At 37.9% G+C, this 26,727-nt stretch overlaps 1 protein-coding gene across 5 annotated transcripts in view; it reads right to left on the bottom strand.

Moving 5' to 3' along the window:
• The window catches only part of MICU1 (mitochondrial calcium uptake 1), a 247,048-nt gene that overhangs the window by 26,457 nt on the left and 193,864 nt on the right, over positions 1-26,727 (bottom strand). For all 5 annotated transcript variants that reach the window (XM_026004302.2, XM_072754993.1, XM_072754994.1 and 2 more), the window contains 2 exons: positions 14,308-14,445; positions 1,355-1,463 (listed from right to left, as the gene is read on the bottom strand). In XM_026004302.2, the coding sequence (XP_025860087.2) occupies positions 1,355-1,463; positions 14,308-14,445 (247 nt within the window). The remainder of the gene's footprint in view (positions 1-1,354; positions 1,464-14,307; positions 14,446-26,727) is intronic.

Raw genomic sequence — 26,727 nt, forward strand, 5'->3', positions numbered from 1 at the left:
CCCCTGGACCGAGCAATTCACTCCTAGGAATTTATCCAAGAGAAATGGAAATACATGTCCTCAAAAGGACTAACACAAAAATATTCATAGCAGCTTTATTCAAGGTAGCCAGTAACTGGAAACAGATAAGGCAACCAATGAAAGAATAGATATACAGATTGTGGCGTGTTCATACAAGAAATTACTACTCAAAAAAGGAACAAACTACTCTACACGTGACAACATGGATGGACCTCAAAAACACACTGAGAAACACTTTAAAAGATTATACATTGGATAATTCCATTTATATGAAGTTCTAGAACAAACAAAATTGATCTATGGTGGAAAAACACACAGATTAAGGTTGTCTTGGTGCATCAGGGCAGGAGTAGACTATGAAGGGGTACAAAATGGAACTTTATTTAAAATAGTTGCCTAGGTTTTTTTTTTTAAGATTTAATTAATTAATTAATTAATTAATTTATGAGAGACAGAGAGAGAGGCAGAGACATAGGCAGAGAGAGGAGCAGGTTCCCTGCAAGGAGCCTGATGTGGGACTTGATCCCAGGGCCCCAGGATCATGCCCTGAGCCAAAGGCAGACGTTGCCACTGAGCCACCCAGGTGTCCCAAAAGGGAACTTTAAACAGATATTGAACTTCAATTAGCATTCATGCTGAAGTATTCAGACATGACTTATGTTTATAATTTCCTTTGAATGCATCAAAAAATAAGAGAGATTGATAGAGGGATGAATATTTACACAGATATATTATCTGGGAAATACAGAAAAATGTTAATTGAAGTGGATATGTGTATGTTCTCTGAATAATTATTTCAATTGTTCTCAATGTGTGAAAATTTTCATGATATAATGTTGGGGGGAAAATCATGTTTTCACTTCCCCTGCTTCCTCACATTGCCTGTACTAACTGGAACTGAATTTGTAGGAAGTAAACCAATAGGGGGTGCTAATCTGAGTCATGATTTTATCTAAAAAAAACAAAGCAAAAAACCATGTTAACACAAAAAATAAATCAAACCATTGCTTCCCACCAAAGAATGGATTGAAATGGATACTGACTTTAGCTTCACATCAAATATGTCATGACTCTGGCTCCAATGAGAGAAGTTCCAAAGTTTCTGAAGATAGGCGTCTGCCTTGACCACAGCTTTTAGCACAAGAAAATACATTTGCTGAGCTTGGCCTCTCAGGGTGAAATGCAAGGCTCATGCAATGGCAACAAAACGAAAACAGGTCAAGAACAATGTCAATTAAAAACTCACATATTAACTGTTAAGGAGGGGTAGTCACCTAATAGGTTACAGATTCAGTGTTTATACCTTCAAGAACAAATTTCTGGGTTTCATTACCTTTATCAAGAGATGCCCCCACCATATGGTAAAAGCTTAATGCAGTGTCCACATCATTAATATTCTTTAGGAAAGTAAAGAAGTTCTCCACTTCCTGAAATGTCAGACCCTGAAAGAAGAGAGACAGCAAGATAAGGCTGCAATCGGTAACAAAAAGCAGCACAAAATGCAGAGAACTAGGTAATTATTCAGGTCTATACATCAGAAATTTATGCTATGTTTAGAATAGAAACTGAATAAATTTGTCAAGGAATGATAAATTTGTATATGTATACAAATATGTATATTTGTATATGACAACTCTAGAATTTTGCCCTGTTGGTTAATTGCTTTCCCCTCCCATGTAAAACCTGACATGAAGCTGTTTACTGTGATGGCTGGATAGCTTTAATAAAAGTATTTGTGACCGTGCCCTCCAATTAGTCACAGTATCTATTATGACATTTCCTAAATAAGCTTTTAGCCCCTTGATCTGTTACATGTTATACATCTTAACAAGTTGGACTAGAGTCAGGACTTCCATTTTAATAATCTACCCTTAGGACAGCTAAGCTTTCTGAGGCTTAAACTAATTAAAAAAATCACCAAAGTCAGTAATATATAGGGGAATGGTTTGAGAATTTAGCAAAACCCAAGCACTTGGGAAGCTGTTCATTGTGTCAATCTAAAAGCTACTAACAAAGCAATTTGCCACTTAACTTTAATTGGATGAAATTCCCTAAATGAAGTTCTTTTCAAAAGCTGCTCCTAAGATTTGCTGATCTGATTTGAGTTTCTCTGATGGCTCAAGAGAGAGTAGTTGTATAACTAGGGCCTGGGAGTCTCCTTACAGGGTGAAGGATTTGTCCTATTTGACTATTTCCACTTCTCACACATCATGCTGTGATGGAATTAAATAAAATTTCTAAGAAGTGTATTACACTGGGGGAGACATTGAGGTGAATGCCTTTTAATGAAGCATCAGGTTAACACTGCCCATGTCGATTGGCTTCCACTTGGTGCTGCTTCTCTTCTAATTTCCATTTCCCCAAACTAGAGAGCTCAGGCATCCACATGGGGAACTTAGAAATAAGGAAACTTCAATATAGACAATGTATTCAATGTTCTCTTCAAAGTGGGTCAATCGTATCTTTCTCATTTAATCAATCAAACTAAGAGCTAAAATACTGTATGTATGATTATGTCACATGATTTTTTAATCATTTTCCTTAGAATAATAGAAGTTAAAAAACTTTTTATTGTGGACTATGATGACCATATAGAAATCTGCATAAAACATAAGTGTTCAACAAACTGTTGTAAAATGAACACACCCACCGAACCTCCACTCAGGTCAAGGAACAGACTATTATCACCATCCGGAAAGCCTTCCTCTCTCCCCTCAATAGGTTCCATCTGTCATAACCCCCTTTTCCCAAGGCTAATCACTATTCTGACTTCTAGGGAGTTCACTTCCTTCCTTGTCTTTTAAAAAAATAGTGTTACTATCTCTTTATGCATCCTCAAACAGAAACAGTTTAATTATGCTTGTTTTGAACTTCATAAATGGAATCATGCAGTATGCATTCTATTACATATGGCTTCTCTCTTTAAACTCTATGTTTTGTATTCTGTAGTTAACTCATTTTTATTGCTGTTAGTATTCTATTGTGTGAATATACCATGATTTTTTAATCCATTCTACTTGGGTTATTTCCAGTTTTTGGCAATTATGCACAGTGGTACATCTGTATTTAAGTATGCATTCAAACATTTATGGAGTACCTACTATGTATCAAGTTCCATAATTTTTGGCAGTGAACTGGAAGGCTTATGTTAAATAATTTTTCTCTAACTTGAGGCCATTCTCTTGGCCTTGACTTACAGCATCCAGAAATAGGCCTTATTCCTTATATAAATGCTTTAGTATGCTATTTATATTTTTAAAAAGATTTTATATTTATTTATGACAGAGAGAGAGAGAGAGAGGCAGAGACACAGGCAGAGGGAGAAGCAGGCTCCATGCAGGGAGCCCAACATGGGAGCCCATGCCCTGGGCCAAAGGCGCAAAACTGCTGAGCCACCCGGGCTGCCCCTTTACTATGCTATCTAATATAAACACTAGGCTAGAATCAACCTTATAGAGGTGAATTCTATTGGACCAGAAGTACAAATTCTACAATATCACATGCTTGTGCATGGATATCCTAATACCATCTTCTCTTCCCTTCCATCAGAAGACATGAGTGGTGGAAACAATCCAAGTGCCCACTGATGGATAAATGTATAAACAAAGTGGAATATGATTCATTCTTTAAAAGGAAGGAAATTCTGACATAAGCTACAATATGGATGAACCTTGAAGACATGCCAAGTGAAACAAGCCAGTTACAAAAGGTCAAATACTATATGATTCCACTTATATGAGGTACTTAGATTATTTAGATTTATAGAGACAGAAAGTAGAATGGTGGTTGCCAGGGGCTGGGAGGAAGGAGGAAAGAGGACTTTTTTTTTTTTTTAGTAAGCTCTATGCCCAACATAGGGCTTGAACTCATGACCCCAAGATCCAGAGTTGCATGTCCTACCGACTGAGCCAGCCAGGTGCCCGAAGAATTGTTGTTTAATGTGTACAGAGTTTCAGTTTGGGAAGATGGATGGTGGTGATGATTGCCAAAATATGAATGTATTTAATACCACTGAATTATACACTTAAAAATGGTTAATGTAAAATTCTTTTTTTTTTTTTAAGATTTTATTTATTTATTCATGAGAGACAGGGAGAGAGAGAGGCAGAAACCAGGCAGAGGGAGAAATGGGCTCCCTCGATGCGAGACTCAATCCCTGGACCCAGGATCACGACTGCTGAGCCACCCAGGCATCTCTTAATGTAAAATTCTTAAAACAAAGGGCATGGTACAGGAAATGCTACCCATTCTGACAGACAAGCTCTAATGTTTGTTAGTAAAATTCATCGTGAAATGTCAAATACAATAGAATAGGTCAGAGTACTCATGCTGAGATTTAAGGACAGACAGACAATCTGAACAAATGGCTATTCATTTGATGATTTAGAAAAACAGTGGGATACAAATCACATTAATGCCATTATTAAATTGAAATATGTAACATTTTACCTTTTATTGTATGGCTATAATAAAAATATTTATTGAGCACTTACTAACAACTCAGCACTATGCTAGGAACAGTGAGGGAAATAAAATTGCTCTGGATATGGGCCTTGATTTTATAGAGCTTACAATTTAGATAAGTCTCCTTAAAGAAAAGTTGATGCCAGTCACAAAAGTCTTATTTCTTTGTAACTACCTTAGTAAAAAATTGCCAGAGTTTTCTGGCAACAAAGTTATAATAAGATTCTAATATGAGGTTTGTGGATGAAAAGTGAAAGGATGTGCTTTCTGCAAATCGAGGTGTTCAAACTGGAAGGCATTAGCTGTACATAGTCCACCAGCAGGTGACTTGACCTGCAGAATCATAGTCAAAAGGAAATCATCTTCCCTTAGGCATGGCATCAAAAGGGATTTCTTGACACACTATGGGGAAGCCAAAGGAGGAGTTATTTTATTCTGTGACCAATTGTTCAACAAACTTGGAAAGATGAACTTACTTAAATCTGGGCTGTAGATGACTAAAAAAAGAAGATAACGTTAATATACTTTGTGGACAGTAGAAACACTTCTTTGTTTATTAAAAATGAATTTAACATTAGGAATTTTTTAAACAAACAAATAGAATTGTCTTTCAAAGCTAAAAGCAACTGATATAATGTTTTAGAAGAAAACATAAAAAGTCTTCATAACCCTGTGTTAAGACAAAGAGTTCTTAGATATGACCCTGAAAGCATAATCCATAAAAGAAAAAAGTTGATAAATTATACTTCATCAAAATTAAAAACGTCTGTGTTTCAAAATACTGAGAGAACAGGAGCATCTGGGTGGCTCAGGAGTTAAACAGCCAACTCCTGATTTTGAGTCAGGTCATGATCTTGGGGTCCTGGGATGGAGCCCCACAGTTAGGCCCTTTGCTCAGCAGGGAGCCTGCTTCAGGATTCTCTCTTTCCCTCTGCCCCTCCTACTTGTTCCCCACCCCCCCCCCCCCCCCCCCCCAAAATACCGGGAGAACAAACAAATCACAGACTGGGAGAAAATATTTAAAAATCATGTATGTGATAAAGGATTTGTGTCCGGAACTATGTAAAGAATTCTTATAACTCAAAAATGAAAAAATAATAATACAACTTTAAAAAGTGTCTGAATAGGCATCTTACCAAAAAAGTTAATATGAGTGGCTAATGATGTAGGAAAAGACATCAGAGTTCAAAGCCACAGCCAAGAAAGAATTCTTGAGAAGTCTTTGGTGCAAAAAGGTGACTTTATTAAAGCACGAGGACAGGACCCGTGGGCAGAAAGAGCTGGGGTCATGAGGAGTGGCCCATTATATACTTTCAAGTTGGGAGGGGGTTAGGAATAATGTAAGTCTCTAAGGAATTTAGAAGTAAGTTTTCCAGGACCTTGAAGGGGCTAGCTATTGTTGGGAAAAGGTAATTTATTACCGTCTAGCAAACCCTTAGTCATGAGACCCTTTAGATGTCTATCAGTGGGTCGTATGCTTGGTGGATGATTGCCAACACATATCTTGGGAGGGTAGATTAGAGATAAAGGAAATTCCTAAGGAATTTTTTTATATGTTAAGGTAGACTTACAGGATCCTGGGGATCAGGCTAAGATTGCTTTTTGTGCTTAGCAAAGTATCAACGTTGAGGCAGTTGAGTCCCTAGAGGAATGTCACTCTGCCTGTTTCACGGACTGGTCAATGGGCTGTAGGCAGTAAGGAATTTTAATAATTTCTCTTTGCCTTTGCTTCCCACATCAGCTAGTACGTTCATGAAACAATGTTCAAGATCATCAGTCATTCAAACCACAATGAGAAACTACTACATACCTATTAGAATGACTGTAATAAAAAAGACAAGTTTTGATAAGGATGTGGAGAAATTGGAACTCTCATACATTGCTGTGAAAATGAAACATTATACACCCACTTTGGAAAATAGTTTGGTGCTTTCGTTAAAAAAAAAAAAAAGGTTAAACTCAAATTTTCTATACAGCCCAGCCATTCTACTCTTAGGCATTTTCTTAAAAAGAAAGAAAAGATAGGTACACAGAAAGACCTATACGTAAATGTTCATGGCAGTATTATTTACAATGGCTGAACACTGGAAACAATTCAAATGTTCAACTGGTAAATGGATAAACAAAATGTAGTATATCTGTATAATGAAATTTTATTTACTATATTCACCAATAAGAAACAGTAAGCTATGAATACAAGCAATAACATGGATAATCTCAAAATAAGTAAAAGAAGCAAGACACACACACACACACACACAAAAGAAGCAAGACACAAAAGATTATATTATTTTATGAATGCATTTATATGAATGACAAATCTGTAGAGACAGAAAAGAGATGTCTGGTTGTGTGGTGTGAGGGCGGAGATGGGGGCTGAGTGCAAGCTAGCACAAGGGACCTTTGCGGGATGATGAAAATATTCTACAACTGGATTGCAGTGATGACTGTGTAACTGTAAATTTACTAAAAATCATTGTTCACTTAAAATGGGTGAATTTTATGGTCTGAATTACACCTCAATAAAGCTGTTAACAAAATAAAAAGCAATGTGAGTAGAAAGAAGGGTAAGGAAAATTTGGCTTCCTCTGGAGTCATCCATTAACACCAGATATCAAGTGCTGACAGGCCATGGTGAGGGGACTACAGGGAATAATGACAGGGTAACACACTGTAACACATGATTCCCTGGTCTTGTCTCTTCATTGGTCATAGAAAATCTATCTGCTAGGAATCAATCTGATTGATTGCCTGAATTCCCTCTTTGCCCCACTGAAAAGATAAAATAGTCTCCTTTCTTCTCCTTCTATGCTACGCCGCCGTGCACCAATCTTATCACTTATCATCCGCTCCATCTTCTGCTTAGGTTTTAAAAACATTTAATTAGAGTTTTTATTTTTATTTTTTATTTTTTTTAATTAGAGTTTTAAAAAACATGTAATTATTTTAATGTATGAATATTATGAAGTGATATATGAATAGTACAAAGCAAGTTCTTCCTCTATCTCTTTCAGTCTCCCTCCATGTGGTCACTGTCACCAATTTCTTGGGTACCCTTTCAGAAGTGTAGAGCAAGAGCTGATCTTGCTCTAATAAAGCATCTTCCCATTGCAAACCCCAGACTTCAACTGTTGCCTGGCAGTGGGGGGAAATTACACCATTTCTTTTACTTCTATTTCTACAAGTACCTAGTCACCCTAGAACATCACTTTCTTCATATATTCATTCCTCCTTCTCACAAAATATTAGTGATTTTTCACTGACAATGGGATAAACCCAACTTCTTGCCTAGTACTCAAGGTTCTCCACAAAAACGTTTCCATAGATTACCTTTCTAGACATCTCCCTATAGGCTAGAGTCTAGCAACACTGGTTTTCTTGTTTCCCACCAAACCCTTGTGCTTATTCAAATCCTGGAGAATAAGGAGTGGCAATGAGTAGGCTCGTTAGTAGGAAGATTATGGACTATGAAATGAGACAGTCCTGGCTTTGAATCGTGGTGCCACTGCTTAAGACACCATGATCTCAAGCAAATAACCAAGGCTCAGAAAAGCATTTTTCATCTGAAAAATAAGGATTCTATCCACCAAGCAGGATGTGATAATTAGGGAGAAGATAGGTAAAATGCCTAGTACTTGGCAAGTATGTAGTTTGAGTCCTTAGTAAACTGGCAGGCCTATTACTACAGAAGCAATGGCAATGACTTCTTTCAATTAAGCTTGAAATACATTCTCTTTGGTTTGTGTAGGACCTTGAGGGATGGAAAACAGGGGCAAGTATACTTATCATATACCTTTGAAGTATATGAAACTAATAGCAGGGGAGAACCAGAAATATAATGGGGGAGGGGAATCCATAAATTCTTTTATTTTTTTAAAAAAGATTTTATTTATTCATGAGAGACAGAGAGAGAGGCACAGGCATAGGCAGAGGGAAAAGCAGGCTCTATGCAGGCAGCCTGATGTGGGACTCGATCCCGGGACTCCAGGCTCACGCCCTGTGCCGAAGGCAGGTGCTAAACCGCTGAGCCATCCAGGCATCCCCATAAATTCTTTTAAAAGTAATTCACAGCTTAGCACTTCTTTGGGGTAACTACAATTTTTTTTTTCTTAAAGATTTTATTTATTTATTCATTTATGAGAGACAGAGAGAGAAAGAGAGGTAGAGACACAGGCAGAGGGAGAAGCAGGGTCCTCACAAAGAGCCGGATGCGGGACTTGATCCCAGATTCTGAGATCATGCCCTGAGCTGAAGGCAGACGCTCAACTGCTGAGCCACCCAGGCATCCTGGAAGTACAAGTTTCAAGGCTAATCAGTACAATAAAGCTAATCAATAAAGTAAAAGTTCTAGTCTTTTTAGTTTAGTGGCCACACCTCAGGTGTTCTACTACATAGTAGTGACTCTGATGGGCACCTGATAATTGGAATCAAGAGTTTTTCAAGTGCTATGCAGCAATGTTTCTAGAATCTGATATTCCATGATGACTACAATGTGGCTCACCTCTCAAATATCTGTGAAAATTCGTGAAGAAGAGAGCCCACATGAATATTATCCACAGATAAGAGGCAAAGTTAATTATCTAATAGTTTTATTACAACTGTTGGGTATGTACCAATCAGGCTCAATAGCTGGTAGCAGTATTAAAAAGCATGATTCACACAGAAGGTTGTTGAGGATAGGGCTCTAAGAGGAAACACGAAGCAAAAGCAAAAAGCTTTATAACTTTTGCTTGTCAAAATCCTACTCTGCTCTTTTTTGAGGGGTACAAAAAAGGTGATTTTTATTAAAGCCTGGGGACAGGACCCCTGGGCAGAAAGAGCTGCTGCCCTGGGGTTGTGAGGAATGACTGATGGTACACTGCAGAGTTGGGGGAGGTAAGGAAAAAGGGAGGTGTCCAAAAGGACTTTCACACATGCTAACGAAGACTCTCCCAATACTGGAGGCCTTGCTATTGTCAAGCTAAGATCGCTTTTCCCTCTATCCGCTTTTACCTTTTGTAACTGCCCTATACATTCCCAAACTAACCAGTACTGACCCTTAGGTAGGGACATCTCTACGCCCCTCTCCAGCAGGAAGAAATTATAGAAGATGAGACCTTCTGCCTCCAACAACCTTAAAGATTTAGGAGTCAAAATTGTTCAGGGGGAAATGACGGGAGAGGCAAGCTGAGGACAAAGCACAAGCTGACACCCTGCAGAATCTTACTCAGCTTTTAAGGCCAGGTTCAAACTCTATCTTTGCCAAGAAATCTTAGTCTCTTCAGTTGATTCTAATCTTTCTCACTGGTGCTCCCAAGAGTCCTCAGAGCTTTATTAGGGTGCTTAATACATTCACTGATGCATTTGACAAACATTTGCCTATGGACACTCACTGTACTGTGGACATGCAAAAATGAGTAAGACCCTGCTCTCAAGAGGTTCAAAGTCGAGTGAGTTGCCTTGTACTATAATTATTTATTATCTGTCTCCCTGCACTAGGAATGTTAAGTTCTATGAGGCAGACTTGGTTTTTCTCATTACTGTATTCCCAGTATTTATAAGAATGCTTAGCACACAGCGTATGCTCAGTAATTACTGAATATGAAATTATACAGTTCTTTGTGTGTATATATCTGTATTTTTTTTTCTTACTGAATATCACAGACTATGTATTTCTTGGGACAGGTGATGGTTTTTGTTTATCTTTTATCTTTCTCACAGCATCTGGCTTAGTGTCATACACATAGCAATGTCTGACATTGAAGTGACTATAATTTTCAATTCAGACTTCAGTAGATTTGCTAAATTATTAAAGTTTGCAGCTTCTGTGCTCTTAAGCATAGAGAACCATCCCTGTGAATTACATTTATAAAGTCTCAGAAAACTCTTTCTTTTAATGAGGAGAAGAAGACAATCTGGAGGAAAGAAAACAGGCAAATTTTAGAGCTCAGTCAGATTTGGCCTAGAAGAATTATTCACAGGAAAAAGGATATTGAGTGGAATAGGGAAAATCTGGTAGATGATAGAGACTAATTTTTAAAATAAAGCCCAAACAAACCTTGTTCCCCATTAAAAAAAAAAAAAAAAAGGAAGAAAGGAAACTGTCTACTTTCTTTGTTAAATAAGAAACACAGCAGTTACTTATAGCATGAATAGAGCAATTTTTCCAGATTCCCCAATCCTTCCAACTATTACTCTGGGACGAAACATCTAGAGACACTGATGGAGTGCAGCCTGTCCAGAGCAGTGGGTCACAAGCTGAAGTGCACAGGAGAATCACCTCAGCAGCCTTTTAAGAAATATTGATGCCTGGACTCACCTACTAAGCTCCTGATGTAGTTGAAGATGGCCCAGAAATCACATTTCTGAAAAATTCCCCAAATGATACTGGGCAACCGGGCTTGAGATGCACTGCTCTGGAGGAAGGGGATGGTTAAGGAGGGCTTCGGTATCGAAAGGACAAGTTCTGGGATGTCCGAGTGGCTCAGCAGTTGAGCGTCTGCCTTCAGCTCAGGGCCTGATACCAGGGTTTGGGATCAAGTCCTACATTGGGCTCCCTGCAGTGAGCCTGCTTCTGTGTCTCTCATGAGTAAATAAATAATATCTTTTTTTTTTAAAAAAAAGACAAGACAAGATCTGGAATAAAAAGCCTTGGCTATCAGTCCAGACTCTGGGTGGGTCATTCATTTCTCTTTCTATCTCTATAATCTTAAAGGGGGGGAAAAAAAAAGATCTAACAGGGCTGCTGGAAAGACAGAAAGAGAAAAATGTGAAAGGCTGTGAAACATTGCACAGTCATTAAGCAATACGCAAATATTTACTTAATACTACCACTAGGACTGCCAGTCTTCTAGGTCTGTACAGAAGCCCACACAGAAAATGATTAGTATGAGCCAAATGAAAAGTTAAATTTTCATGTTCACAAATGCAAATGGAATAGAAGAAAGAATTAGGGAGCAGATGGTGATTCCCCTTTAATGAGACATGGTCCTAGAGAGATGGACTGATAACCTTAGGAGCAAAGGCCCTTCATTAACTTTCATTTTAGTTAATTGCTATGTTCACAAACTTAATCAACATGAGAGGACAATCAATGTCAATCTCCTTGCTAAAGCAGCCTGGAAATTCTGGGCCTGAAGTAATTTAGCACCCCAGATTTTTAACCTTTGACAAAAATCTATCTTTTTATACTTCAGAGCCCTTCTGCGAGGTCTCCAGGTCCTACATCAACTCCTCCCAAAGCCACTCTAATCCTTCAAGGGAGATGTCGCCAACACCCAATTTATTGCTTTGAAATATAAATTCATAGTAAAACATGAATTAGCCTATTACGATAGATAATTATTTTAAGGTCAAATAAATGTCTGGACCAAACTTAGCTAAAAATTAGTCTGGTAGAAAGAAGTGTTTCCTAATGCAAACAACACTGTGCTTCCAGCATAGGGGCTAAAAATCTACCTAAACATTTGTCACTAATTTTCTGAAATTACAATTTCCAACAGATATAAGCTGGGTACTAAGCAGTGTGAAAGTTATCTCTGGGAGAGAAGACTGCTCTCTGTCGCTTTCTGTGAATGATGAGTTTTCTCCCATCACCGAGGGAACGCCTGCTGTGGGGACAGAAATATTTTTAGAGCCAGGTCAGTTTCTTTGGTAGTGGCCCAGTGGGAATAGTCCAGTGGATTGGGGCTGAGAATGAAAAGATCTGACACTGTGGAATGTGTGTGTATGTGTGTGATCGTTAAGAGGTATGCCTCTTTGCTGATTTCTGCTTCAGTATGTCCATCCCACACCCTGCCAAAACCCCAGATGCTGACTCAGTTCAAACCATCTGCCCCTTCCTGCACCAGGTACAGCTGGTGTGCAAAGGTATCAGAGAGCAGTGTTGACTAGTGCTGCTACAAACTCATGGTCTCCAATCACAATGCTGTGCACAAAATGCTCAGTCATCTCTTCCTGAATTCTCTAATAATCTTAGTCTTTTGGCTTCTATGCTTGCTCCTTTCCAAACTATTTTTCATAAAGCAGGCAGAGCCATTTATTTAAACATATGTATAACCATGTCATTTCATTGCTCACAGCCCTTTAATAACTTCCCATTGTGCTGTGAATATAACCCAAACTCATCTCATGCATGCGTTGGCCCCCATCTCACCCTCAGACCTCCTCTCAGGCCATTCTCCTTCTTGCTAGTATGCTCCAACCACAACAGCCCCCTTTCAGTTCATCACATGTGCTAGACCTTTGTGTTTTCTGTTGGTTATGGACTCAATGTATCACCCCAACCCCCAAACTTATACATTAAAGCCCTAACCCCCAGTGGGGCCACATTAGAAGGGGGACCTCTAAGCAAATAGACAAGGTTAAATGAGGTCATAGGGGTGAGGCTCTGAACTGACAGGATTAGTGTCCTTAAAAGAAGACAGAAACATCAGAGAGCTAGTGTGCATGTATGCTTTTGGGCTCTTGCTCTCCCTCTTTCTCTCTGTCTCCTACCCTGTAAACAACTAAGGAAAGGCCATATGAGGATATAGTAAGAAGACAGCTGTCCAAAGGCCAAAAAGAGAGCCCTTCTTGGAAATTTAATTTGCTTGTGCCTTGGTTGTGGATGTCTAACATCCAGAACTGTGGGAAAAAAAATTTCTTTTGTTAAAGCCACCCAGTCTGTGGTGTTTTGTTGTAGCAGCCCAAGCAGACTAATATACTGCCTCAGAGTTTTGAACGTATTCTATTTCCTTCTTTCTGGAGCCCCTCTTCCCTCTTCCTCATTTTCTTCTTTTTTTCCTCTTTCTCTACTTCCTTACTTCCCATTCTAATATGTCCTCCACTCTAATAAAACAGCTCCCAAAGGTCATCAATTATTACCATTTTACCAAAAAGCTAATAGCTGTTTATCATCTTACTTTACTGGACCCTCTCTGTCCCTTGTTACCATTATTTTGTTGGCTTCAATTGTACTAGTTTTTATAACCGTTTCCTTCCTGTGCTGTTTAAATGTTAATATTCCACTTGATTTTGTCTTTGGCCAAAGAAGTACAGTTCTTTTCTGTATAATACTCTTCTTAGGCAATCTCATAGGTTCCTATGGCTTTAACTTGAATAGTGTGTTGATGATTCCCAAACCTATCTGAGTCATCTGAAGTAGATCTGAATATCCAAGTACCTGCTAATCATCTCTAACTGGATACTCCACAGGTATCTTAAATCGAGATATCTATAGTTAAACTCTTTATCTTCCTCAGTAGATCAGTCTCTTTTTAATTTCTCTCCAGATAGACTTTCTGGAATTTTTTTTTAATTTTTAAAGATTTTATTTATTTATTCATGACACACACACACACACACACACACACACACACACACACAGAGGCAGAGACACAGGCAGAGGGAGAAGCAGACTCCATGCAGGGAGCCCGATGTGGTACTGGATCCTGGGACTCCAGGATTACGCCCTGGGCCGAAGGCAGGTGCTACACCACTGAGCCACCCAGGCGTCCCAGGAATTTTTTTTTTTTTTTTTTAAATAAGTTCTAGGCCCAATGTGGGGCTTCAACTCACAACCCTGAATCCAAGAGTTGCATTCTCAACTGACAGAGCCAGACAGACACCCCGTTTAATTTCTCAATCTTAGTTCCTGGTGCCACCTTTTGTCTGAAAAAGAAACTCAAGGCTTTTTCTGGACTCTCCCTTCTTCCTCGTCCACTGCTCATTTTTTTTTTTTTCAAGTATCAGGGATGATTAGCTATCATCTTTGCTTCATGACATTCTCATTATGTTAGTACCTTTACAATACAGCCATATCTTCCCGTGGTTCCTTTGCTTCTTATAAATGAAGATACCCACCTTTCCCTCTTTGAAGTGTTTCTTGAGCTGCTTCTGCATGGCAGTCAACTTCTTAGACTGCACTCCACTGTAGGCCAGCAGCATGCCACCGAACTGCCGCTCAGTAATTTTCCCATCCACAGGGTCATGGCGTTCGAACTGGGGGGGAAACAGAGTGTTCTTGAGGTCAAATGCAAAGTATTTTGACATGAAATGAGGAATGATCAACTGTATTGGATGACAGAAAATAGCTTATGGCCACCAAGGCTGTATTTTTGAACTATAATTCTCACCAAGATTTGAAAAAATCAATCAGGAACAGAAGATCTGGGGTGTTATCCCAGCTTTGTCACTATTTATGACTTCAAGAAAGTCACCTGGCTACTCTGGGCCTCAATATCCTCCTGCATAAAACAGAGCTGCTGTAACGCTTCATACCTTACAGCGCAGGAGCATCCTTGTGGGGATAAAAACAATGTTAAAACTCCATTCCAATTCATGAGTAATATTATTGGTAATAAGTGCTCTCTGAATCATCTATGTACCTGCTACTCAGAGGTAATTCAAAAGCTAATTATCACACTCTGCCAGTACTTATTATAATCAACAAAGGAATGACAAAGGAGGGCGATTCTCCCCTAGGACTCAAACTAGGGAAAACCATCTACCTGTCACAGACTTAGAGGACTGGCAGCTAGTTAAGGAGCAGATGGGACCAGATTGAAGGAATGTAGCAAACATTGACACTCAAATCCCCCTGCCCTCTGGGAAATAAGTGCACTCTCCCAGGAAATGGTAGAGGACACTGCCAAAAACTTGCTGAGTTCTCGAACAGGAAGACCAGGAAGACGGAAGACGAGCACTGAATGCTAGAGGTGAGGGAGGGCTATGCAGAAGTTCCTCATTATGGTAAGGAGGTGCTCTCAGACAGTGGGGAATATGCCAAAAACTAGAAGTTAATGACGGATGTTTGTGGAAGTCACAGACACAAAACTCCTAAACAACTTTCACAAAACCTGCAATTATGTGCTGGTAGAAATGAATGGGAATGGGAACATGATAAATCGAAACTTAGAAGGAATGGCCAAAAGTGGTCTTCCAACTGCCCAAAACGTCCCCATAAAACCTCAGTTTGCCTGATTTATTCAAAAAAGAAAGGAAAATCCTAACACACAAAATTAAAACTGAAAAATTGTAAAAAAAAAAGGCAAGTTATATACAACAAAAAATATAGATTAATAATAATTCTCACCAAGAGAATGAATTCAGTTTAGAATTTTATGTTATGACCCTAAATCTCAAGAAATGTAAGATTTGGCAGGGGTAGGGGGAGGAAGAGTCAGAGAGAGAGGGAGAGAATCTTAAGCGGGCTCTATGCCTAGTGTGGAGCCCAACGGGACTTGATCTCACAACCCTGAGATCATGACCTGAGCCAAAATCAAGAGTCAGACACTTAACCAACTGAAACAGCCAGGTGCCCCAAGAAATGGAAGATTTTTAAGAAAATTAATTACCTCCTCAATTGAGTCAAAAAGTAGAAAATCTGAGTAGGCTAACTGCCATTAAAACAACTCTGAAAAAAGCTAATTATTATAAATTTGATCAACTGTACATTTGTAAAGTCTTATCAGTTCCTCAGTCTGTACTTAATATTGTTATATACTCATACTTTTAAGGATTTCAAAGAAAAGTAACACATTTTTAGGTTTTCCCCAAAATGGTCATCAAATGCTAGGACATCAATAGAGCTTGAAAAGTGCCTTAATTAGATATGTTTATTTACCACAAAACTACTGAAAAATCATTAAATATACTTAAATATGCAGATGGAAAAGTTAAGTATAAAGGACCTCTAGCTAATTTCAATAATATTAGAAAATGAAGATTTTCATTTAAAAATGGAGACAGAAAAAAAAATGGAGACAGGAAGGAGCGCCTGGGTGGCTCAGTCAGCTGACTCTTGGTTTCAGCTCGTGTCATGATCTCAGAGTCATGAGATTGAGCCCCATGTGGGCTCCATGGTGGGTATAGAGCCTGCTTGGAATTCTTTTTCTCTCCCTCTCCCTCTGCCCCTCCTTATCACCTAAAAAAATTGGAGACAGGAAAGTTATTATAGTGCCAGCTGCAGTGTTAATGATACTTACATATGTATAAATAACAAAATGGCTAAAGATGGGGCCAGAACCCAATTAGAAAACAAAACAATTTGAAAATGGTAAAATATCCCCATAGTTTTATTGGAAAATAACAATTACCAGGAAATTTTAAGATTCTTACATGGCAGGGCATAATCCTGTTCTCATATGAGGGGTGTAGAAAGACATAAGACATTGCCAAGTAAGGTCATGTCGACAAACATTTCCTGAATGTCTACTAGTTCTCTAGCACTGTTAATCATTGTGGAGTAAAGAAGGAGATGATATTGTCCTCCAGAACTTCACTACCACCTAGTAGGGAGATAAGACTTACATATGGGACAAAATAAGGAAGTATGTAGCTAAGAGTGAAATACTCTTATCTTATTCTTATCTCCTCAGTTAGTATGGTTAACTTGACTTATACATACACCTTCGCTAGTGAGAACAGGACACAAGAGCTACATTTTAACATCAGCAACCATTTACTGAGTATGTACTATGGGCCAGGAACTTCCCCCATATATCCCTTCATTTAATCACTTAACAACACTATGGAGTAGATGTTATCAGCTCCGTTTTACAAATGAGAAAACCAAGGCAACCATGTGGCAGAGTTGGGATTCAAACTCAGCTCTGTCTGCATCCACAGACTGTATCTCAATATCACACTATTTCATCCTTCTAACCAATGGTACATATTCATCCTATGGGACAGCACTGCGTTGTTTTGGACAAACTAACAGGACTATTGGGCTTAGTCATACTTATTTTTTTAAAAAGATTTTATTTATTTGACAGAGAGAGAGAACGCAAGCAGGTGGAACAGCAGGCAGAGGGAGAGAGAAAAGCAGGTTCCCTGCTGAGCAGGGAGTCCAACGTGGGGCTCCATCCTAGGACCCCAGGATTATGACCTGAGCCAAAGGCAGCTGTTTAACCAACTGAGCCACCCAGGTGCCCCGGGCTTAATCATATTTAAAACTATTGGAAACTGCCCTTGAAGCAAAACTTCAAAACTATTTACAAAGAAATCAACATTGTCAATATTAAGGCCTCTTTTTTTTAAATTCAACTACTCAATATTTCATTTTTGCTACCCTATCATTTCTAAAGAGCTGATTAGTTTTTTTGATTAATGTTTGACAATATCAAAAGTTTTCAGGATTCTAATTAAGTTTGAATTATGGTTCAATGTCCCTTCCTGAAACGAAACGGACGACTGATAACATTATTGCAAATGGGAATACTTTCTGTAATGTTTACATCAGATCTTCAGGGAAAGGTGGTCCCTGGGCAGAAGCTGGAGATGCACAGATCACCTAGGGGCTTTAAGAGGCAAGGGAAACAAAGTGGTGGTCCCTGCTCCCTCAGGCAGGCCTTCACAATTTTGGGTGCTCATTTTCTTTCTCTGGGAGATTTCACAACCATGGAGAAATTTCATATATCTGAATTAGATGAATTTGAAGCTTTATCCTACATGAGAGATTCAAGGGTGAAATATTTCTTGTTTATAGTGTTGGCAGCAGCAGCAGCAGCTTGCTCCAGGCTTGGGAAAGGCCCGTCTTAGTCTGCTCTCCACAGGAGCAGAAAGCCTCACCTCTGTGATTTTTTCAAAGACAATTTCCAGTAGAAATTTCCAAGTGACAATTCTAATGTTCAAATTAATATTTTTATTAATGTTCTTTTGAGAACTCAGACATGACTTTGGACAACGGGTTCTATTATTGTTATTATTTTTATGGGGTTGGAACCTCAAAAGGCCTAAAAACTCTAAAACTCAGCTCCATGAAGTATGAAAACTCAGCTCCATGAAATATGAAAGCTCCATGAAGCTTCAAAGCTACTACCTCCTCTGTAATTTGATTTCAGAGAGCACTTCTCCTTTTAGGTTTTAAGGCTCCTCTGAGTCAAGGCTGCCTTGTATCTGGGATCTTAACACAACTGGAGGAGGTGGGAGAGAGTGGCTTCTCTTTACATACAAAATGGCAAATGGAAACTGGCTTGAACTAACGTGCTATTCACAACTTTTATTTTTTTTTTAAATTTTTTATTTATTTATGATAGTCACACACACACACAGAGAGAGAGAGAGGCAGAGACATAGGCAGAGGGAGAAGCAGGCTCCATGCACCGGGAGCCTGACGTGGGATTCGATCCTGGGTCTCCAGGATTGCGCCCTGAGCCAAAGGCAGGTGCCAAACCACTGTGCCACCCAGGGATCCCCTATTCACAACTTTTATTAGCTGAAGACCTCCTAGGCTGAGGCTAGGGAGCTTCAAAGGCAATTTCTCAAGGATATTCACTGGGGCTACATTTTCACGGGCTACAGCTAGACATCACACAGCTCTTGGGATGAAGTGTGTAACATAAGCCTATAAAATCCTGTGGGTGCAAGTCCTGGAGCACAGGGTGCACGTAATCCCCCAGGTCATGAGACCGTCTTTTTGGAAAGACATAGGTTATTACAAAATTATCATAATGTAGAGATTTGCCAATTGTGTATTTGGAAGCAATTCAAATGACTAGCTTCCATTTCACTTAAATCCTCTTATGTTCCACTTCAATGACAAGAAATTCCAATCTATTTGCTCTTGTGGCACAGAATTGTGTGCATTCCAGCACACCATCGACCATTTGCATTGCTTTTCTTGTCTAGGAAGAGAGCTGAACAGCCTAGTATTTTCTCTTCTGTAGCCACTGCCACTTTCTCAAATGGATACAAGCTGTTGGCTCCCTGTTGTTCCCCAGGGGGTTGCAAAGAAGGGCCAGGGAAGTGGAGCCAAAAAACTGTCCATGAGATTTTTCCTGGCTTTCTTTCCATATTATGTCTCTTGCTCCCACCCCTGCCCCTTGTTGAGAGAAGGAATAGCCTTTTGGAAGGACAGATGGTCTATATATCTAGATGAAATGATTTAAGGAATATGGGAAGCAGAAAGAGAAAAAAACATGTATTATGAACAAAAGCCAAAAACAAGATTTAAAAAGTCACAAAAGGGAAAGGAAATCAGTATTTGCAAATGGATCTTGATTTATTACAGACTTTCGATGTTAGTCTATCTCAACAAATGTAAACTTCAACCTTATTCTCTTTCATACAGTAATCTTTCAGGAGATTTTATTTACCCCCTAGAGTAAATCCTGCCCCTATACAAGTATTTCAGAGGGATAATTTTCATGTGATAGGCTTTTTCTAGTTTCTGAACTGCACAATGCAACTAATACAGAGTAATCTTAAGCCACTGAGCTGAACACATCTATGTTTTTCAACATGACAGTATTTGTCTTTTGATTTTTTTTTTAAAGTAATCTCTATGCCCAACATGGGGCTTGAACTCATGACCTTGAGATCAAGAGTCACATGCTCTACTGACTGGAGCCAGCCAGGGGCCCCAAGTATTTATTTGTCTTTTGAGATCTTCATCATGCTGCTGCTACTCCTACCAGGAGTCTCAGAACAACTGTCTGTTATGCCTACCAAAAGTAAAAACAGTGACAGGCCATGTTCTCTCTACTGCAAACACACTCAGTGAGCATGACACACACATGTCATAGTTTGAATGGGAAATCTGTTTCTGTAGTTGGTAGGGAACTTCAGAGAGCCCCAGGTCAAATTGCCCAGAGCCTGAGTTTCCTTGATCATTAAATATAAACTGCATCTTCACTGTCAACACTAATATTGTTGTCTTTTGGCTAACTGGCAAGCTGAGGAAGAAGCCCACAATTTGGAATGGAGGCAACATGGTTCAGTGTGTTCAGTGAGGGCCAAAATAATCCTCAGAGTCTAGAACCATGAGATTATAGATTACTAAACTGCTGAACTTTTCTACTTCAAAACCAAGGGTACTTTCCATTTTAAAACTATTCTTAAGTCCAGGGTGGTGACCAAATGAAGACACTACATGGCATGAGTATCAGTCATATAGTTAGACCAGAAAAAGGCTAATTTCTCAGTCTGATAGTCAAAACCAGGAAGATAACCAGATTGATACATAAACTTATTACAGGATAGTAAAAATCAGAGTGTACTTGACCGAGGGTGTCAGGGGAAAACATTTTAGATCTGGAACAAGGAGTTTCAAGGTAGGGTAAGTTTTGGTTTCATTCTGTGAAAGGTAACATATTAAAGTGACTACGAACAAGGACTTTAGAATCAGCAAGGTTGAGTTCAAATTCTGGCTTGACCCTATACTTGCTGCTGTGACTTTGGCTAAGTGGCTTACTCCAAGGCTTCAAAATCTTCCCACCAAAACAACAACAACAACAACAATAAAAAAAACGGAGAGAATATTCACAACCTCAAAGTGTTGGAAGGTTTAAATGAGGTAATATATACAACGAAATTAGCACAGAGTTTGCTGCATAGTTAGCATTCATTAAATGTAGCAATTAATATTTTTATCACCATGATATCCCTGTCCAGGAAGCTAAAAGCCTCAATTGGTTATTCTGTTCTTGGTAGGTGTTAACTAAGTTCAATTACTATTTCTCACTGCTCTTCTCATAATTGTGTTTGGTCAGTCTCTGATCACGGAAAATTACTTTCACATTTGGAAAGCTGAAAAAGTAAATGCAACAAATTTTATTCTTTAAAACACATTAGAATGATTTCAAGTTTAGACTACTGACAGTTGGCTGAAGCAGAACACTACGTAAATCCTATATCCTGGCCATCTATTGTCAGGAAACATGCGTAAAGGATGTGCCTGATAAACATGTACTGAAGGAGTACAGACAAAACACCAGAAAATTAATTCACAGCACTGTCCTATTGAGAGGATTTCAATTTCTCCTCTCCACTGCCGCCATGACAGTGTTTTCTGTAAGAACACTCTCGAGAATGTCATTCATTACCGCTAATCAGTAATCTATTTGAATGATTATTACCACCTGGCAGGTGCTGTCTTGGGAACTTACCTTATGTAATCCTCACAACACTATATAACAGGTACTGTTATTATTCTATTTTTATAGGCAAGAAAACACAGAATTTAAATAACTTGCCTGCACAGTGAATCTGGGGGGAAATTTCCCTCTGGTCTCAATCAGCACAGTTGATTTGCTCTTATCTTAAAAGCACCATGAATCATCTTTCCCTTTTTATCCTGGTTACTGGAAACTTAGAATAAAATTTGTGGCCTCCTCTAATAAGAACAGGAGACTTTATAATTTATATTGGTCATAATAATCTTACTCTTGGCTTTCTCTTACCTTCTTCCTTTAACTTTCATTTCTCAGCAAGTTTTAATTAACTTTTGTCTCACTGAATGTATTTTTTAAGGCCTTTTAAAGTTCTTTCTTGGGGTGCCTGGCTGGCTCAGGTGGTAGAGCATGTAACTCTCGATCTCAGGGTTTTGAGTCTGAGTCTCGCGTTGAATGTAGAGATTATTTAAAAAATAAAATTGTAAAAAAAGAAATCCTTTCTTGAATAGGGCAAGATATAAATATCTTGATATTTATATATAATCTTGATCCAACAGTGTTGGATATCTAGATTGTTTACTCTGGGGTCACAATAAATACCACCATTGAGATAAACTTTTTCTGCACTTATTTTTTCATTGTTTTTGGATTGATCTCTAAAAATAGAATCATTGGGGAATCCCTGGGTGGCTCAGCGGTTTGGCGCCTGCCTTCGGCCCAGGGTGTGATCCCGGGGTCCTGGGATCGACTCCCGCATCGGGCTCCCTGCATGGAGCCTGCTTATCCTTTGTCTGTGTCTCTGCCTCTCTGTGTCTCTCATGAGTAAATAAATAAAATCTTTAAAAAAACAATAAAAATAAAAATAGAATCATGAAGACTCTATAAGCTCTTTGAAATTATGAATATTTGATATATACAAAATAATTTACATAACAGACAAGTTATGAAGCATAATAATAATAAAAACACCATGAACCTTCCAGTTAACTTGAGAGAGGAAGAATTAGCACAATGGTGGAAGCTCATCTCTTGCTCTCCTGTAAGAGGTAACTACCCTCGATTTTTCTTTTTTTTTTTTTTTTCAGTAATCCCTCGATTTTTCTATTGCCTTGTTCTTTTTTTAGTTTATAACACGTTTGTGTCCCTAACCAATTTGTTATTTCTGTTTGCTTTTGCACTTCATAAAATGGTATCATACTGATTATATTCTTTCATAATTAGTTTTTTTCAGTGTTATATGTATTTTTTTCAGTGTTATGTTTCTAAGATTTATTGATGTTGACACATTTATGTGTACTTCTTTTGGTTTTACTGTTATAGATTTCTGCTGTTTGAAAGTACCACTATCAGTTTTCCTATAAATGGATATCTGAGTTATTGTCAGCTTTTTTTGCTATTACGAATAATGCTATCATGAACATTCTTCTATTAGTGTCTGTGAAACAGGAATAAGAATTCCTAGTCCAGGGTATGTATTTAGAAATGGAACTGCTGGCTTATGAATATTCAATTATTATAATATTTATTATTTTTATATTTTACATATTATATTTTATATATTATTTTGATCATATATTTTTGGTCTCTATGTATTACATATTAAAAATATATTTTATATATTATTATTTATTATAAAATATCAGAAGAATCTCCAGTGCTTTTATTAGCTATGTATAAGAGTTCCCCTAGCTTCTCATCTTCAGCACTTGGTATTGTCACACTTTTTATTTTTTGCCAATTTAGTTTGTCTAAAAGTGGTAGGTATAAACTCTTTAATGTTCTTGGTTCATATTACCAAATTAATTTCCAGGAAGCTATATCAATTTATAGTCCCAGTAGTACATGAGAATACATATCTCTTAGTACGTTTGACAATATTAGGTATGATAATAAAAAAAAATTGTTGCTGGGGGAAAATGGTAACTTATTTTTTTCTTAAAGATTTTATTTATTTATTTGAGAGAGTGAGAGAGAGCACAAGTAGGGGAAAGGGCAGAGGGAGAGAATATCCAAGCAGACTCCCACTGAGAAAGGAACCCCACTCTGGGCTTGATCTCATGAGCCATGAGATTAGGGCCCAAGCCAAACTCAAGAGTTGGATGCTCAATCAACTGAGCCACCCAGATACTTCAAATGGTAACTTACCTTAATGAATATTTCTTTGATTACTAGTGAGGCTGACCATTTTTCTAATGTGTACTGGTCATTTCTATATCTTCCTTTTAATTTTTTATGTTCTTTGCCTATTTTTTTAGTAGAAATGCTCATATTTGTCTCATTAATTTACAAGATTAAAAATATTTGCTCTTTTAAAATATAGTTTTAAGTTTGCTCTATGAACAGAAGTTTTATTATTTTTTTAATGCATACAAGCTTTAAATCTTCATTACAGTGAAATGCATGGACCTTTTTCTTTATGAATTGTTTCACTGGTTTTTATCCAGCAATTCTTCCTTTGTGAGATAAGAGGCTAAGCATCAATTTATGGTTTCTTCTTTAAAAAAAAACAAAAAACGGGAACTTGGGTGGCACAGTAAGTTGAGTGTCTGACTCCTGGTTTTGGTTCACGTCGTGATGTAGGGTGATGATATCAGGGTCATGAGATTAAGACCCACATTGGGCTCTGCCCAGCATGGAGCCTGCTTGAGATTGTCCCCCTCTCTCCCTCTGCCCTCCAACTCATACTCTTGCTTTCTCTCTCTTTCAAATGAATAAATCTTAAGGAAAAAAAGAAAACAAAATATTAAAATATATTTCTCAATACCACACAAAATGATTAAATCCAAAAAAGGAGATTATCAGCTAAGTTTGTTTTAAAAAGTCCTCCAGTTTGCTGACTTTGTAACTAGCCTGAATGTTTGGGAATTTAGACTAACATGGGGTCATTTAAACTGAATAATCTCAAGTTAATTCAGTCCAGTTAACTTCCTTTTTTGTTTTGTTTTGTTTAAAGGTATATGACCAAATATTTAATTTTAAAGATTTTATTTATTTATTTGAGAGGGGAGAAAGAGAGAGGAAGCATGAGTTGGAGGAGGAGCAGAGAAAAAGGGAGAAGAAGACTCCCTACTAAGCAGGGACCCCAAGATCATGACCTGATCTGAAGGTAGATACTTAACTGACTGAGCTACCCAGGCACCCTGGTATATAACCAAATACTGAGCAAAGGAGAAAGCAAGGGAAAAAAAACATAGTTCAGCTCCAAAGAAAAGAAAGTATAAAAGGGCTAGTACACTTGTTTGAAAAAATTCCTTAGGTTGTTAAAGAATAATCCATACTCTATCATTCATAATAGCAAACATTTATATAGTACTTGTTATGTGCCAGGTCCTGTTCTAAGTGTTTCCCATATATTAACTCACATGGCATTTTGAATTACACAAAATTCATGTGGTTATTTTTCCCTAAGACTTTGATTAATATGAACAAGTCAGACTCTGGCAAAATTAAGTGCTATTTAATATTCCAATCAATCTATGAAGTTAATGTTTCCACATAGAATTGTTTCATAGGATTAGTCGGAAGTTATTTTTCCCTTTAAGATAACTCTTTCAGCAAGCAGATCTTATCATATCCAATTTCTGCTTTCAATAACCATTTTATTCTAATTCACAGCAACAGAAAAAAAATCTGTCTTGTGTTAATATATTCCTTTGAGAGTTGAGGCTCAGCATTATTCAGAGTTCAAGGACATTCTTCTTTTCATATGAGATCACAAGAGTTTTGGAGACAGACTCTGACTGTTGGAAAAAAATATAAAAGCTCCAATTTTAGGAGATAAGAACCAAGGACTAATTGTAATAGGAAAGCAAAGTGCTGTTTCCTTTCACTGCATGTCAGTGTTTTCCTGTTTGTTTTCCTCTGACTTCATCATTTCTGTAGATAGCTCTCTGGGATCTACTGTCAAGGTGAAAAATACAACATTTTCCCATACTGTTTTTGTCCTAGCATTGCTGACAGCATGTCAGCATTCATAAAAGAGTTGAAGATTTAGCTTGTTCATTACTTGACACTTAATGACCACTCTACAAGGCGTGATGTGCTGACTTTACCTAAAGGTGTGGCAAACTGTGGAAGGCAGCAGCCAGTGTGAAAAGCTGTTAAAAAATAATGATGACAGGTAAGATATACAATTTACTTTGGCCTTGGTGTATTCACAGTGGATCATTTCCTCATCATAGTGAGTGACTGAATAAAGAAAAAGAAGTCTCAGGGAAATACTAGCAAACCAAATCTAGCAACATATAAAAAGGATTATACAATATAACTAAGTGGAATTTATCCCATAAATGAAAAGGTAGTTTAACACTTGAAAATCAATTAATGTAATATATCATATCAATAGAATAAAGATTAAAAAGTTACATGATCCAAAAAGAAAAAAAAAGGAAAAGTGAAAAAATTAAAAACCAAATCAAATACCTTTTAATACCAATCTTGGGGACAGAGGCACCAATTTCTTCATGTTACCATTTTTACACAAGAATATGGGTAATTTTCTCCCATTATTATAATGGGAGAAAACTCTCTAAGTCAGTAGGCAGTAATCACTGGCAAATGGTCAGAATATCGAAACTTGCATAACAGAGGAAAGAAGGATATTAATTTTTAGTGGGCCCCAGCATGATGTAAATTAGCCATCAACTCACTAAAATATGCAACATGTCCTCCAAGCTGTGATGATCATGTGCCTAATGCTTTTTCATAGTGATAAAATATAAACACAAAAGCCTTTCCATAGCAAGGGGAATCTGATCAATTTCAGACCTTTTGTATCCCAAAGGAAACGTTCATCAGCTGTGAAAGGACTTGGAATCCCGCATGGCTCCAGAGAAAGGCTTGTTTTATGCTCAGCATTTGGGTTTTTCTTTTAAAAAATTTAAAAAAATTATTCATTTGAGAGAGACACAGAGAACATAAGCAGGGGGAGAGCCCAAGGGAGAGGGAGAAGCTGACTCCCCACCAAGCCCGGACTGGAAATCAATCCCAGGACCCTGAAATCATGATCTGAGCCAAAATCAGACGCCCAACTATCTGAGCCACCCAGGTGCCTGTGGGTTTTTCTTTATGTTATTTTCCCTGGGATGTTGTTCTCCTTCTTATCTGGCAACACAAACCCTATCTTCCAATGAACTTAATGTCTCTTTATGGTTCTACTGATTATTCCAAAACACACTCAACTTTCCTGAGTCTTCTGTGCTCCTACAGTAAGTAAGGTCTAGATCTCATAGGAAAGTATGCTTTATCTTATATTATCCTTTGTTTTTTAAAGTGCCTATATCTGTCTCATAACATTACACACTTTTTGAAGGAAATATGCTTTGGTTTTTTTTTTTTTTTTAGATTTTATTTATTTATTCATGAAAGACACAAAGAGAGAGGCAGA

This window comes from Vulpes vulpes, chromosome 4, assembly GCF_048418805.1.
Source record: "Vulpes vulpes isolate BD-2025 chromosome 4, VulVul3, whole genome shotgun sequence".
NCBI lineage: Eukaryota > Metazoa > Chordata > Mammalia > Carnivora > Canidae > Vulpes > Vulpes vulpes.